The sequence below is a fragment of the Solea solea genome, chromosome 12 (genome assembly GCF_958295425.1).
Source record: "Solea solea chromosome 12, fSolSol10.1, whole genome shotgun sequence".
In the NCBI taxonomy this organism is placed as follows: domain Eukaryota; kingdom Metazoa; phylum Chordata; class Actinopteri; order Pleuronectiformes; family Soleidae; genus Solea; species Solea solea.
In genome coordinates this window covers 25,013,314-25,028,236 of record NC_081145.1, presented here as the reverse complement: position 1 = coordinate 25,028,236, position 14,923 = coordinate 25,013,314, and the positions used below count along the sequence as shown (strand labels likewise).

At 42.0% G+C, this 14,923-nt stretch overlaps 2 protein-coding genes across 3 annotated transcripts in view; one reads left to right on the top strand and one right to left on the bottom strand.

Annotated features, from left to right (window-relative positions):
• Nucleotides 1-1,353, bottom strand: part of LOC131470194 (RNA polymerase II elongation factor ELL) — a 33,070-nt gene extending 31,717 nt beyond the window's left edge. The window contains exon 1 of the mRNA XM_058645851.1: nucleotides 1,190-1,353. Within this exon, the coding sequence (XP_058501834.1) occupies nucleotides 1,190-1,327 (138 nt within the window). The 5' untranslated portion in view covers nucleotides 1,328-1,353. The remainder of the gene's footprint in view (nucleotides 1-1,189) is intronic.
• LOC131470196 (peroxisomal membrane protein 11A-like) overlaps nucleotides 1-14,923 on the top strand; it is a 73,155-nt gene that overhangs the window by 39,106 nt on the left and 19,126 nt on the right. For both annotated transcript variants that reach the window (XM_058645854.1, XM_058645853.1), the window contains exons 2-4: nucleotides 4,791-5,326; nucleotides 5,493-5,662; nucleotides 6,277-6,365. In XM_058645854.1, coding sequence (XP_058501837.1) covers nucleotides 4,882-5,326; nucleotides 5,493-5,662; nucleotides 6,277-6,365 — 704 coding nt within the window. In that variant the 5' untranslated portion in view covers nucleotides 4,791-4,881. The remainder of the gene's footprint in view (nucleotides 1-4,790; nucleotides 5,327-5,492; nucleotides 5,663-6,276; nucleotides 6,366-14,923) is intronic.

Genomic DNA, 14,923 nt, shown 5'->3' with positions numbered 1-14,923 from the left:
AGGCAGGCTTCTCCTCTTCCTGTTCTCTTTAAAATCTCTTTTAAAGACACATTTGTTTTCATTCTATTTTGTGCGCATACAGATTTCAGACTATACAGCACGCCACCACTGAGCCACCATGGCTCAATCCTTTACAGTACATCACTTTTGATACTTAAGTGCAGTAAATGTCATATAAATTAGTTATAATAATTTATAATATTATATATTATAATAGTAATATTATTTTAAAAAAACTTCTACTAAAAGTCATTTTCTGGTAAAGATACTTGTACTTTTACTCAAGTATCCCCCTAAAGGCACTTTATACAAAACTGTATGGATACACATTTTTTAACTCTTACTGTATTATGGTCTGGAAACGTGACGCACGCGCAAATACACTTATTTGTTTTGACGGCTCACGAAAAGCAAAGCAAATGAGGCTGCTGCTGCTGCTGCTGCGAGACTAACTGTCTTATCATGCGTTTCTCTGGGATAGAGAGAACAAGCGAGGGTAGATTTAATGATTCCAGTGTAATCTAATGGACCATAAAAGCAAATGATAAAAAACAGTCTCCTGATCCACAGGAGCACAATTACACTTGCTTTTGTGCTCATTTTTTTCCCCCGAGCAGAAATAAAAACAACAACCACTTATTTCACAACATTTCCACCACTGACGCGTATAATCGAAATAATAGCTGTATGTAAATACAAAGAAACAACAACAACAACAACAACAACAACATGCTTTCCAAAGCCAACATCATCACAAACCACTGTCATATGGGAACTTTAACACAGACATAAAAAAAATCCTTCTCCTTCTCAGCTCCAAAATAAAAAAGATGTATAATATTATTTTGCTTAATGTGTCATTTAATGCATCCACACTCTCTCTGGTTAATGGCAGTGAATCCAAGTGGACAATAAATCAAGCTTGCGCTGCCTTCTATTGTAACAGAGCCAGAATAAACCAGCGCAGCCTACGTGCTGCGACCAGAGCGTCTGTGCGCGAGACATAATCCGTCCACATCAAAGTATCACAACTTTACTTCGTTATTCCAACAATAAGAAGAAGAAGAGGAAGAAGAGGCAACTGTGTTTCCAGTCTCCGGAGTTAAAGACAGTGGATACGGAGAGAAAATGAATACACACACACACACACACACACACCAACGCTCCAAAGTTGAGTCATTTCTCGTACCTTCAGGTTCTGGTGGGCTTCCAGGGTCCGGATGGCGGTGTCAGTCAGTTTGACGTGGTACAGAGTTTGGTTCGGAGCGTTTTTGTTGATTTGGCCACAGGAGAGCCCATACCGATGCTCCTGTGTGAGCGCTGCCATTTCTACAACTGAGCCCCACTGGTGACATTCAGCCTGAGACGTCACAGAGAGAGAGAGACAGAGAGAGAGCGAGAGAGCGAGAGGGGGGGGCGGGGATAACACACACTCACACACACAGATTGGCACAGCTATTCTTCTGAGGACACTGCATTGACTTCCATTCCTTTAGGACAGACTAAATATAGCATTATCCCGGGTCTCAAATACAAGTACACACACATAAATACAAACTTGTTTTTATATTTTAGCGGGGACATATTGTAGACATAACCCACAGAGAATAAAAATCTTATTTCTTAACATAACCAGTTCCTCAGAAAGGAGTTTCTGCCTCACTAGGACCAGGTTTTGGTCTCAATTAGGGCTACTGGTCCTGAGAAGAAACGGTCATTAGGTAACAAAGTACACACACACACAAAAATTGTTTTTGTATTTTAGTGAGGACACGTTCCCTAGTCCTTACCATCACAACTAAGGACTACTTTGTCCTGAAAAGGTAGTCCTTAAAGGTCCTCAAGAGGTAACAAATACAAGTGCACACACATAAACACAAACTTGAGATCTTGAGAGTCTTATCTCTTAACTTAACCAGTTCCTTAGAAATGAGGTCCTGCCTCACTAAAACCAGGTTCTCTTTGAAGACTACTGGTCCTGATGAGGTATGAAAGAGGTCACAAATACAAACACACAAACTTGTTTTTATATTTTTATTTTTTACTGGGGACCCATTCCCTAGCTCCTAACCTCAACTTCTTAACTCGACCACTTCCTCAGAACTCACAAGGACAAGGTTTTGGTCTCCTTGAGGACTACTGGTCCTGACATGATCAGTGCTGGAAAAGGTCCTTAAGAGGTAACAAATACAAGTACATACACAGAAACACAAACTTGTTTTTATATTTTAGTGAGGACATATCATCAACATGACCCCTGATCTCCTTACCCTTACCTTAACCATAACAACTACCGCAGTCCAAATCTTATCTCTTAAATTAACCAGTTCCTCAGAAATGAGGTTCTGCCTCACCAGGACCAGGCTTTAGTCTCCATGAGGACTACTGGTCCTGACAATGTCAGTGCTGAAAAGGGTCCTTAAGAGGTAACAAAAATAAAGTACATAAACACAAAGTGGGGACACATCATTCCTTTGCCCCTTACCATAACCTTAACCATCACAACTAAGTTCCTAACCCTTACCTTATCCATAAAACCAGGTCTTTACCCTGTAAGAGCCCTTCAACGTTCTGGGGCCTCTCAAACATCATTTTTTATGGGTTTTTTTGGACCTCACAAAAATATAAACACATGCACACGCACTTTGACTTGAGCTTTTCAGGTCACCCTCTTTGGCCACTCGGGTCCCCAGAGTTTCCAGGCTGTATTTATCTGGTCTCTGATCTATTTTTTCACCCTGCGTTAAATCCAAAATAAGTCTCCCTCTTCCAACTGCATTTTAGAAAATGCGCCCTTACACACGCTGTGGTTTTCAAGCTGACAGACGAGGATGTTTAAACATACGGCAGCAGACAGTCGTGAACAGAAGTAGATGGCATTATTCAAATGTGCAACTCTGGGTGTAGAAAATGTAATCACGTCCCATGAATACCTGCTTTTATCCACAAGTGATTGTTGAGTAAGTATCTGGATTAATTTAACTAACAGTACTCAAATTAAAGAAGAAATCATACATTTTTCAAAATGTAATGTTATTATTCTGTGTAATTAATACACTGATTATCTTCTTATTTAATGAACTGATTAGTTTGACATTTAATATACGTTTGAGTGGCCTTTTACGTTATCTGGCTGAGCTGGTTCAGGCTAGTTTCCACACTGTCGAGTGGTGTAATTTCAAATTTAATCCTATTTGATGATTTTAGGAACGTACCATACTGTGCTTCACATCATCATGCGTTCTAATCTGAAATTATCTGTCGAGTGAAGCCTCATACTCTTCTCTGAAAGTGTGATATGTAGTTGTGCAGAAAAAGTAATACCATCAAGTCAAAACAACTTAAATTTAAAGTGTTTACTCTATGATTTGTTTTTTTAAAAAAAAAAGGCAAACACGGATCTGGATTAATTTAATCCAGATGGAACACATGCTTTGAGAGTGAATTAAAGATCACATCCGCACGGCCAATAAGGGAGTGTTTGTTTACAAGGAGAATGTCAATGTTTGCACTGAAATGGAAATATGATGAGTGCCGCCATGAGTATTGGTGCATTAAATGTGAAATGAAATAAAATATGCTCCCTGATATTGCTGAGGATTATACTGTAGATCACCTTTGCTGACTCCAACACAGATGGTTTGGAGCCAAAAGAAAACCCTCAGCTTTAAGAATATCCTATATATGTGGGGCCAATTTATTAGGTACAAGGGGCACCTAATTTAGGGTTTCAATGTTTGAAGACCTCCCTAAATGCTTACCTTGGTTGTTATGAGTGGATATTTGAGTTACTTTTACCTTTTTTGTCACTCATGTGGTGATTCCCCTCTGACCTCTAGCATCCGCAAAAAGCATTTGTGCCCAGAGAACAGCTGCTTATTGGATATTTTCCATTTTTTGGACCCTTCTCTGTGAACCCTAGTGAGCCTTGAACTATAAAACCAACAACTATGTCAAATTCACATAAATCACATTTCTCCCCCATTCTGATGCTCTGTTTGAACTTCAGGGAGGTGGTCTTGACCACACCCACACGCCTAAACGGTTTTAGCTACTGCCATGTGATGGCATGGATAATAAAGTGCTGAGATGTATCTAATAAAGTGGCCGGCAGGTTACAAAAGTGTAAATGTTTAACCTGCACCCATTCCTATCCAAAATATCCCAGAATTAAGTAAGAAGATCATGTAAAATCCAATTCCCCGAGACGTTTACACCATCAATGCAGCATACACTGTGTAATCTGTAATCCCGTTTTGGTTTTACAGCGTGCACTCTTCAGGTGTTGTTCTTAAAAAGTGAAAATATAAGAATCCCCCATTGTAGTTCAGAGCAAAGTAAGTTAGTGCTTGTATCTCCCGAGATCTTCCTGCTAGATTGCATTCATGGAAACAGCGTTATTGGACGCAGTGGTGAAGTCATTAAGAAGCTTACAGGCGTTCTGACAGATTAGGTTTTTCTCTTCTAATCCTGCAGATTACCTCTGCACAAGCCTGTTGGCTGAGAGTGCTGCTGCACTGTGCTTCACCGTTTCTCTGCATTGATAATTTATCGCGTCACTGTCGTATCGTTTGGACTATGTAGACTAAGACGGACGCAAGCGGGAGACAGAGAAGGTCAAAGTGCAGATCGACTTGCAGCTCTGCAAACTACAGAGCTGCAAGTGGGACACGGCTATAAAACTGTGAAGGAAACCGGGATTTAGGGATGTATTCTGAGTGGGATTTAAAGGACCGCAGCATGGATTTTTGTGAATATTGCTCCACGGTAATATTTTTTAATTTTTACAGAGTGTAGGAGGTAGAAATCGGTCGACAACAGAAGTACAATCGTACACGTAGTGGAAGATTGGCTCGACAAGGAGGATTAGCTCTTTCATAGATGGTGTCCATCGCTCTCTGCAGTGAAATGGAGACGGAGCCACGTTGTGAAAAGCATGAAGACCCTGCAATGGAGGCCACAGAGTCCGAGGTAAGGCAAGCCGTCTCTGAGTCTGTTGACAAGGACGGTCCCACTGAGCTGCCCTGTGGGCCCTCAGAAGAAGGCAACGAGCTACGGAGCCAAGAGGAGACTGTGAGCACTGAGATAAAAAGTGTCTCTGATCCTGCACGAGAAGGTGGTGAAACAGAATGCGAGGAGGAGAGGAGGAAACTGAAAAAGACAAACAGCTGGAAGATGGTACGATTTCAAGACCCATCACAAGACGACGAGGTGTCAGAGAGGGACAGCTCAGCAGAGGGTCTCTTTCCAGATTATGCCATGGAAGAGTGGACTTCCTCGACCTTTGAGGAGCTGTTCATGGCAGAAGACTGGCAGGACATCACAGGTGGGGACACATCAACGACAGACTAGTGCTTTAATTGCTTTTAATTTCATTTCACGAAAGAAAATGTGACTGAAATCAAACTTGTTGTGCTTGTGAATGTTTCTGATCACCAACATCTTGACCCCGCTCCGTCTCCTGCATGACCTTCTCCTCCTTCCTAACGCAGAGGACCGACTCTTGAGGAAGAAGGTGCTGAAGGCTGTGGCCCCGCACGCCGTGCGCCCCACCTGGGGCCAGGAGGTCACCATGAAGATGCAATCCATACTGGAGGACCGAACTGTGGTGGAGAAGGACTGTAAGCTTGTCTTTGTTATCGGCGACAGAGATGTAAACCAGGTGAGTCCTTCAAAAAAGTTTTGTATTATTAATACATTCAGACTATTAAAATGTTAGTAGACTACCATCAACAAAACAAGGTCATGGTGGATGATTACATTTTGGTAGTTATGTGGTTCCAAATAAACCAAATGTGTATATAATATTCCGGGACAATCCATCCAGATAACATGCACAGTGTCAAGGCAGTCGCTTAATCAATCTCAGTGGTGAGGGAACATCTAAGGTGCTGATAAAATCTAGTGATTGCTGAACCAAGTTGTAAAAAGTTTCTTTTATAACCATTCATGGCTAACGACCGTGCTAATGGCCGGAAGACGAACGCACGTATCAGCGTTTAGAATTTGCACTGCTGCCAAGAACGAAGCAGAAAAAGAGGAAATACTCACCTGCGTGTTGTGTTCCCACTAAGACCCACACGCAGAAATGTGTTTAGATTTGACAAACTTTATCAACATTGTGCAAACCCATCTGACAGTGAGTGGTTTGACATTTGTCTCCCTGGCAGCAGCTTTAAGGGGCAATAACAATGTGGAACACACAGGATTTTGTGTATTGATATGAAAAAGCTGCAGGCTCTTTTAATTAACACGTTGCGACTTTGACACCTGTAGGCCCTGGAGGAGTGTGCCATATCCATGCAGAAGGGTGAGATCACATTACTGCTGGCGGATTCACAGTACGCGTATGGACGTTTGGGAAGGTAAGTACTTTCCAGCTCTTGTGACAAGTACAAGTCGAGGCAAGATTTGGCCATTTATGTTTTTTTTCCTTTTTTCTATCTGATCGTAATCTCAGTTTGTGAGAGCAGGCTTTTTATACCTGTCGCTGTGGGTGCAGCCTGGTTATCCCAGGGTTGCGGGGTTAATGAACCATAAACAGGAGCAGATGGCTTCCTCCTGACACCATTCAGAGGCAGCCTATCCACGGTGTGTGTCTAACCTTGCAACCTATGGGAGGAGAGCACTCATGTTACAGCCAATGGCTTAGGTTTATAACCTTTACACCATTTAAGAGCCAGTATAAACACAGTGGAGATAGGTGTGTCGCCGTTAAGAACCTATTGTTTATAGTTTTTGTGTTGACTCAAGATGTGGGCATGTGAGATTTTCGTGTCGTGATTTGATGAAATTGTGTTTGTAAATGTACCATTAAATGCATTGGTTTACAAATGCAGACCTGTTGCAAGAGAAAATGTGTGTAATTTGATTTAATTTGTCTGCAGGTCGTCACAGCCGGGTTGTTTTCTGTACTTCTGTACGGCTGCTACTGTATAAGGCTTCTCAGAAAGGTGGCACTGTACTGTACTGTATATGAAGCTATTTTTTTTATAAATAGCCAAATTATGATGAGTAATGTAACTCCGAAATAGATGCTATCAACTGCAGTCATTAGTGTGTAACAATATTAGGTACAACAGTACTTACAAACACTCAGTGTCGAGCCATGTGTGGTTTGTGAGTGCGCAGCAGTTCTCAGTTTACATAAAAGCTCAATAGACCCAAACTGCCAAGCTGTAAAACTCATGCAGAGCTGTGCAGAGGGCGAAGGCATATAAAAACATTGCTGACAACATAATGCTCACATGTTCTGAAAACATGATGTTGTTGCTTTCACAACGCTTTGTTTCGGCGTGTGTGTGTGTGTGTGTGGTGGTGTCTGGAGTCTCGCCCTCGGTCTTAAGTGGAGAGGGAGGAAGAGTAAAGGGGGAGGGGGGAGACAGTGGGAGCTTAGGTAATGATTGTTTTGATGCAGCTGATTAGGGTTGTGTGCTGTGGAGTCAGATCTTGCGTGTCAGACAATCAGCGATGCCAGGTCTTTAAACTTGATTCACTCACGGAGTCCGATTCGTCGCCCCGAATCGGACTTTCTCTCGTCACGTACATTAAATATGCAATATAAAATATGAAAATCAAGAGAATATGCTACAAAATGCCATGTTGCAAACTTAAAGGTCTCAGCTGAAGGACTGAAGGTGAATTTAATGTCAGATATTGAATATATCACTGATAATTATGTGTGTGTAAGTGTATAATCCTGTCGTTTGAATAATCCTTTTATATGTACACAAGGGCCTTTCTTTAACAAGGCCACCATCTTGTCCTGTCATGTTACAGCCATAGCGTGTGCGTTACATTTTAAAGTGGAAGCGTACTATGCAAACAAAGGTATATGAAGGGCCATCGTAGTTCCCTGACACAATCTGCAGTCTCACCTTTACATGTCACCAATTTTTATACACTGGAAATTTATCTGATGGAACCCCGGTGGAAACTGAAGCTAGATCAGGGGTCACCTTTAATTTTACTTGAGGGTTTAGTGTTCCAAACCATAGTGTGGCTATAGAACTGTGTGGTAATTGCTTGGTGGAAACATGGCTAAAGCCAGACTGTTGTAGCTTTGAACGCGATAAACAAACAAACAAACAGACGGACACAATATCCTCAAATTATTGGATAGATAGGGAATCTATCGTCTTTCTCAGGATGTCTCGGGCTGAACTTCTTTGTCAATGACGGCTTGTCGACGTGTTCAAGCCTATTTTTCTACTTTCAAAAAAAGGAAGAAGTATTTGAACATATAAGCAGACAAAGATGAGAAGTAGTGGCAGAGAGAGGCATCATGTTTCAGAATTGATTTGACAGGCTCAGTGTGTCTGTGCTGTAAAATGACAGAAGCACAATGAGGGAAAATCTCATTAGCCTCTCTCTGTTTTCGGGGGAGATACATTGATTGAACTCTGTCAGTCGCCTGTTGCAAACAGTACCGCTAAGAGCACTTCACAGTTATTTATCAGACTGTGGGTAAAGCCTGTCAGACGGTTAGATTCAACACTGCTCAGTGGAGTGGTCTGTTGCTTGGTGAGTGGGGGATGGGCCGGCTGCTGTGTGCTAATGATAATGAAACTAATGGAAAAGTCTTTAGAATCTACCTGATTGATTACAACAGACATGCCCGTCAGGACTAAATCGACATGAAGAAACTGCTACATTTTTCCTGTGAGACATTAAAGCCCCATGACTTGGAAAGCAGTGATGACTAAATGTGCTTGTCTTTACAAGGCACAGCAGCATGCGTCAAAACTATTCCCCACTGAGACGTACTGCTTAGTCAGAGGCATGCACTGTATCACTTCAGCTGGCAGGTCACGATCAGATGGAAACTAGCATCTGTTTCTGGACAGTCACAAATTAAACATTTAAAGTATGTTTACATGACAGCAGAAAACAAACTGAATTGATGTGTCAGCCTGACTAAAACTGGACTTTTTAGAAAATACAGACACATGTTAGTCGGACTAAATCGAATTTCTCAAAGTTGGACTCTATAACACACCTTGTTAACGCGATTGTTCACATTCAGTTCGTTTTCACACCTAGTAGTCCGCTACTTGAAGAACGTATTCCCCTCCTCACCAGAGGTGGCGCTGCAGCAACTTCTGTTTTCACCACGAGCAAAACATGGAGCTACATCAAGTCTTGGGTTTTAAATTTTGTTGTATGTGAACCTACTAGATAGATAGATAGATAGATAGATAGATAGATAGATAGATACTTTATTCATCTCACAGAGAAATTCACACCACAGAGAAATTCACGCTACATTCATACTACACATATGCAACAACAGGCTCAGCCATTTCTCCCGGCTATCATCTACACGTGTGTATGTTTTGGTTGTGTTTACCCACAATGCCCTGCATTGTTGTCTGCTTCCTGCATTTGGTTCACTTGAAGTGAACCGAGACCTACATTTTTAGGCGGACCAGAGTTAGCTTCTTTGGTGCACATCAGAGTTCAGTTGCGCATTCAAAGCTCCCCAAATAAACCGGAATTTCCGAGCAAATGAACCGGGGTTCAATTAAGAAGGAGCTGGTATGAATGCACCCTACGTCGGACTAGAATCGGACTCAAGCTGGCTTGGGGGGATGAATCTATAGAACGAGCGAGTACACAGAAGAATAAAGCTGTGTTTCCATCAAGTGGAACTGTTTTCTGCGCTTCCATTAGGGATAGTACTAAAATGACTGGCCCCTACCATTCCATTTCTTGGCACTCTTCCCTTGGGGTGCAAGAGTAAAATGGTATGGCAAGGTCACCCACAACAGTCAGCTGAAAAACTTCACTCCCTTGCAAGCAGTGTACATATTTTAAACAGCACTCCACCACTAAGAAGGAAAAAAATTAAGACGAAAAAACCAGAAGATGCCAGAAAATAACTGCCAGCCGTTGTTGTCTGTGGTCGTCGCTTGTTGTCGTCACACCGGTAAGACATCACACTATGTATCTCGCTGAAACGGCCATCAGTCACACCCCACCTACCAAGTAAAGGTTCTGTTCTCAGCCAAAATGCAAGCCTGACTCAGGGCTTTACCATTCCAAACTGTACCGTACTTTACCAAACCAAACTGTATCACGATGGAAACTGAGCATCAGACAAAGGCAAAAAAACCATGGTGAAATCCATGCTGGTTCATTTGTTGGATCCAAGTAATTTTGGGATGGTGGGAATGCTTAAAACCAGAAACAGCCTAATACAAACTACCAGAATTATCGCCACCTAGTGTAGCAGAGGCAGACACAGCTCATTCAGTTAATTGATTCCCCACTAGTGTTAGTATACTGGGACAAGTGCAATGCTGGAGGTGAACTGGCATAGCTGAGAATGGAAAGTACTGACTCAGAAATGTTCAAAGGAGGCCAGAGGGAGTTTGCTTCATCAGAACTTGACAATCCCAAAGTCAACAACATTAAATGTCACAGGCAGCTGCTTTATTTACATCTCAACAAAACCAAACTTGCAAAACTAGAAAACCTCAGTCAAGAGAGGCTGCACTATCTCCATTATACAGAGAGCATGCACTACACATTCAGTGTTCCATTACAACACAGTGAATTAGTGCACTCGCTGAATGGTTACATTGGCCACATGTCAACAAATTAAAAGCAGTCCTAAACCCTGGTGCTGGCAGCAAATAGGTTAGTGTACTCTTCTTGGCACGTTTGAGAACAAGCTCTATGGTGCACGTTGAAGTGGAATTAGTTGAATTACTGGCATCTGTCATCGTTAAATCAATAGTTGAATCCAAGTCTATATGGACAATTTCGACTCATCGTTAATCATTCATCTGTTTGCATCATTGCATTATGTCATTATGACACACACCACAGGGGGCCAGTTTAGTAGCTCTGTAACATTAGCAAGTGTGTGATGATGAAGATGTTTAATCACAAGCGGGCGATTATGAACGGGGAAACACACAAAGGCAAGGATCAGGTTCTGTGCGGACACGGAAACGTCGGTCTGGGGAATTCACAAATAGCATTGTTGTGTTGATAATAGCAGTAGTTACATCTTACGTTTTGGAAAAAATCCAGGTTTGACAACAAAATAACTTGCACATTTCCCGAAGTGGCTTAAAAATGCAACATTCAAGTATAGCAGGTCATTTATTTAATCTATCGTTCCATACTGGGAGAACTTTTTGGAGCTTTTTCATTGTAAAGTTCAAGCACTATTTGTCTACTCGACTCAACTTGACTTAGTTTGGGTATCAGACATGTTGTTTTCCATTACTTCATATAACCTCCTCAAACCAGCTGACTCTCACCAGCCACCAAACACAGGAACGCTTGCACCTCGTGCAACGCTCTTGCCGGGTTTTAAAAATGGTGGGTTAGATTGACTAAAATGTGACGACACATTTTAGTATCGTCTCAGCTCGCCTGGAAACTCGCCAGAACAGTTGAGTCGAGCCAAGTAGTGCTGGAACTGTATCGTTGAAAACTGCCCATTAGCCCCATTTGTCTTTGTGTTCCCTAGAGAACCTCTCATCAGGTTCTTGAAAAACAAGCCATTTAACTCTCTACATATTAGTGCCAGAAGCAGAATTCCTACTACCACAACAGTAAGCGTCAAGAAACGCTGAAATTGCAATTGTGATGGGACTTTCCATGCTGTGTTGTGGCAGCTGTGATGGTCAGGACCTGATGAAGTGGTGTGTTGTGTGTGTGAAGTTGTCTCTTTAACAAAAGTTGTAAGGTAAACCGATGTAGGCCACTTCGACAGGCATGTTTGGAACAGGCCCTGCACTCTTATAGACTTTAATGGAGCCGTAGAAAGACTGTGTGGAGACACACCAGATGGCTATCACTGTCAGTTACTGAGAGGAAAAAACAAACAAGTACTACCAGGAGGAGAGAGGGAGCGACAGGGAGAGAGGAATCTCCCTCTCTTTGACCTCAGGGGATGTGGGTCTGATGGCTGCTGCAGCCGTGATTAATCTAGACTTACTGATCTGGCTTTATAGTGGCAGGTCAAAGCCTGTTGTTGACTGATGCTTCATGGGAAAGTACAGTGACATTAACCTCAATGACGGATTGTTATTGTGTAATTTTCATCACCTGCAGTTTTATTTGATCCTTACTTTGGTTCTGTCAGACTGCCAGGCTCTCACTGTCCAAAACAAACAGTAGTAATTTAGATGTAGATACAGCAAGACTTGGATTTATATTTGACATATTGGCAGTGTTTTTGAAATATTACCCAATAATATACAAGTGTCAATGTGATTGGAAGTTCATACGACATCATTAAAATTGCAAACATAAAAACACAAGACAGCGGATAAACTGTAGTTTTAATGAATTGATATGAATAAATAATGTCAATGGACTTTGTTTGTATTAAAGTAGAGGCATGGGTTGATTGTTAAAGCCCGGTGATATTTTCAATATTACATATGTGTGTGTTATTAAACCCTTAGTGCTCATGATAAATTGCCGTGGGAATAATACACAACATCCTGTGTGTGTGTGTGTGTGTGTTTATAGGTCACATATTCAGGGTTATATTCATCTTGCTATGTGTTTGTTCAGTCAAAGTTAGGTTGTGCAGAAGTCACAAAATGAGACTGTTTTTCTTTTGTTTTTGGTTATAAAAATAAGCCAAGGGAACTTCGAACTCTGACCTATTTCCAAATTTCACAAATTCAATCCAATTTTAAACATTTGAGGACTTTTTGCCTCAGATTGTCTATGCTGTGCTGAAAAAAAGGATATAAGTCAATCTATGTTGCACATTCTTATAGCCTCTGTATTTACTGTACGTTTTAACATAATAATGAAAAAAAGCAGCCTAAATGCTCTCTGGTAAGGGTTAAGACTAAGGTTGAGCAGGTCACAGTTCACTTCAGTTCACATATTTCTTTTACTTTTTTTACCCGCAGCACATCCAGAAAGTATATTGAATCTAGCTGTTAAATAAAACATCAGTGTGCAAATAATATAAACCCAGTCTACTTTTTTGTTTGAAAAAACATACAATGACCAATGAAATGACTTCTGGGTGAAGCGCTCAAGGGGAATCTTTGTTTACATCCTGGAAGAAGTTGGCAGTCGCAGAGGCCTTCTTCCCGTATGAAGGCACACCCATATCCAGTGAGGAATGCGGCTGAAACATGTAACAGTGACATTTCTCGGAGCAGACGGGCAGGTAGGCCGAGTGATTCACAGAGAGCAGCCAGCGTGAGGGTGTTAGTGATCAGCGGAGTCATCTGTTTGTGAGTGTGTGTGTGTGTGTGTGTGTGTGGCGCTGGCAGGGGTGGAATACTGTACTTGTTGGCGTAATCACTTATAATAATCAGTAATCAGTTATACCCCATTTACCCTGGTCAAACAAAACCATGCTTAAAACCCACCAGGTTTAAATGAGTTTTAATGGCCGTCAAATGACTTTTTATCCACTTTGGCATCAGCGGGAACGTACGTGCATAAACTAGCTGTTAGCATTAATATTCGTAGTGATCCTTACTTCTTTACTTACTTGTAAAACTTGAGCTCAATAGCATTTATTTAATCAATCAGATAATCTTGAAGGATTGATTTGAAGAGGAACCATCCAGGATTTGTACCGCAGCTTCAGAGTCATTGTGAAAGTTAAATGGGTTGATGCGGGGCGATTGGGAGCTGCCTCCACTCCCCCTACTGTCTGTTAGCGGTGCACCAGTCCCTGAGATCCGGAGTCTTCACAATCAGAAGGTCTTGCGAAAGCTGTAGATTAGCTGCCTACAGTCTCGAAGGCAGTTAGTACTCCGCAACTGTAGGGGGAGCTCTGGAGAGAAGACTTGCAAAGTTCTGCTTTAAATAAACACAAGTAAAAGATGCAGAATCGTAACACTGAATAATTTGTGTTAATGCAGGTTATGGAGTTGTTTTTTCTTCTTCTCCTGACTCATGTGGTTTACCCCGTATGGGTGAAAAAAACACCACAGAGCAGAAAAACCACTGGCAACAGGAATGGTGTTAATTGCCTTCTTTCAGCGGCTTCTCCCGCAGTTTAAAAATTAATTTTACGGTGAAAAAGACTGTGCTTTACTAGGATGCAGTGACTTTAAAAATATGATTTAATGACGTTGTGACCCACCGGTTTATTCGGTGTTTCTTCCTCTTATCACCCAGTGTGACATGACACCAGCCCGAGAACTGGCAGTTCTGCTTTTCATTACATCGGTACTTGCCAGTAGACAGGTACAATGACTCACTCACCACAGAGCTGTGCTGGTGTCTGTCACGTTCATGCACACCAAGCCCCTCCCCCCTCCCCCCCCATCCCCCTGTCTCCAGATACAGTACATAACATTGTCCACTCAGGAAAATCAGTGAGGTGGGGTTCCTCTCTGTGATGAAGACATTGTGAGTCACTCTGCAGAACCACCTGAGACAAATGAAGAACATGACCTTTGAGACTCTCCTCTGTGGAAAACACAGCCATGAATCTTTCCCTGTGTTTGTGTCACCTCTAAATGCTAACATGCTTCTTCTTCTTCTTCTTCTTCTTCTTCTTCTTCTTCTTTCATGCCGTGAAGGATTTCTGCAACAACCAAACTCTTGGCCGTGTGCGTGTTATGTGACCTAAACAAGTTTGAGTTCTGCATGTTTTCTTTATTTATGACACAGCAGGCTGAGTAGCCACACCCAGACCTCATGCTGCACGAGCAGCCCAGCCTGCACCTACAGCTGTAGCACGCTGCTTCAGATAAGGGTTCTTTGCTCTCTGAATAAACATGAACTCTGCATTCTCTTCGTCAGACCTAGTGCCTCATTATAGCTTCATGGCTCGACCTTCAACTGAAAAAAAACCCCAACAACTAATCAAATTTGAGCATTAATAAAGTAGACGATGCCTTGTTTTGGTGCCACAGCAGTATTCCCCCCCCCCCCCCCCCCCCCCCGACACCTAATCTCCCAGGTTGTTTACCTT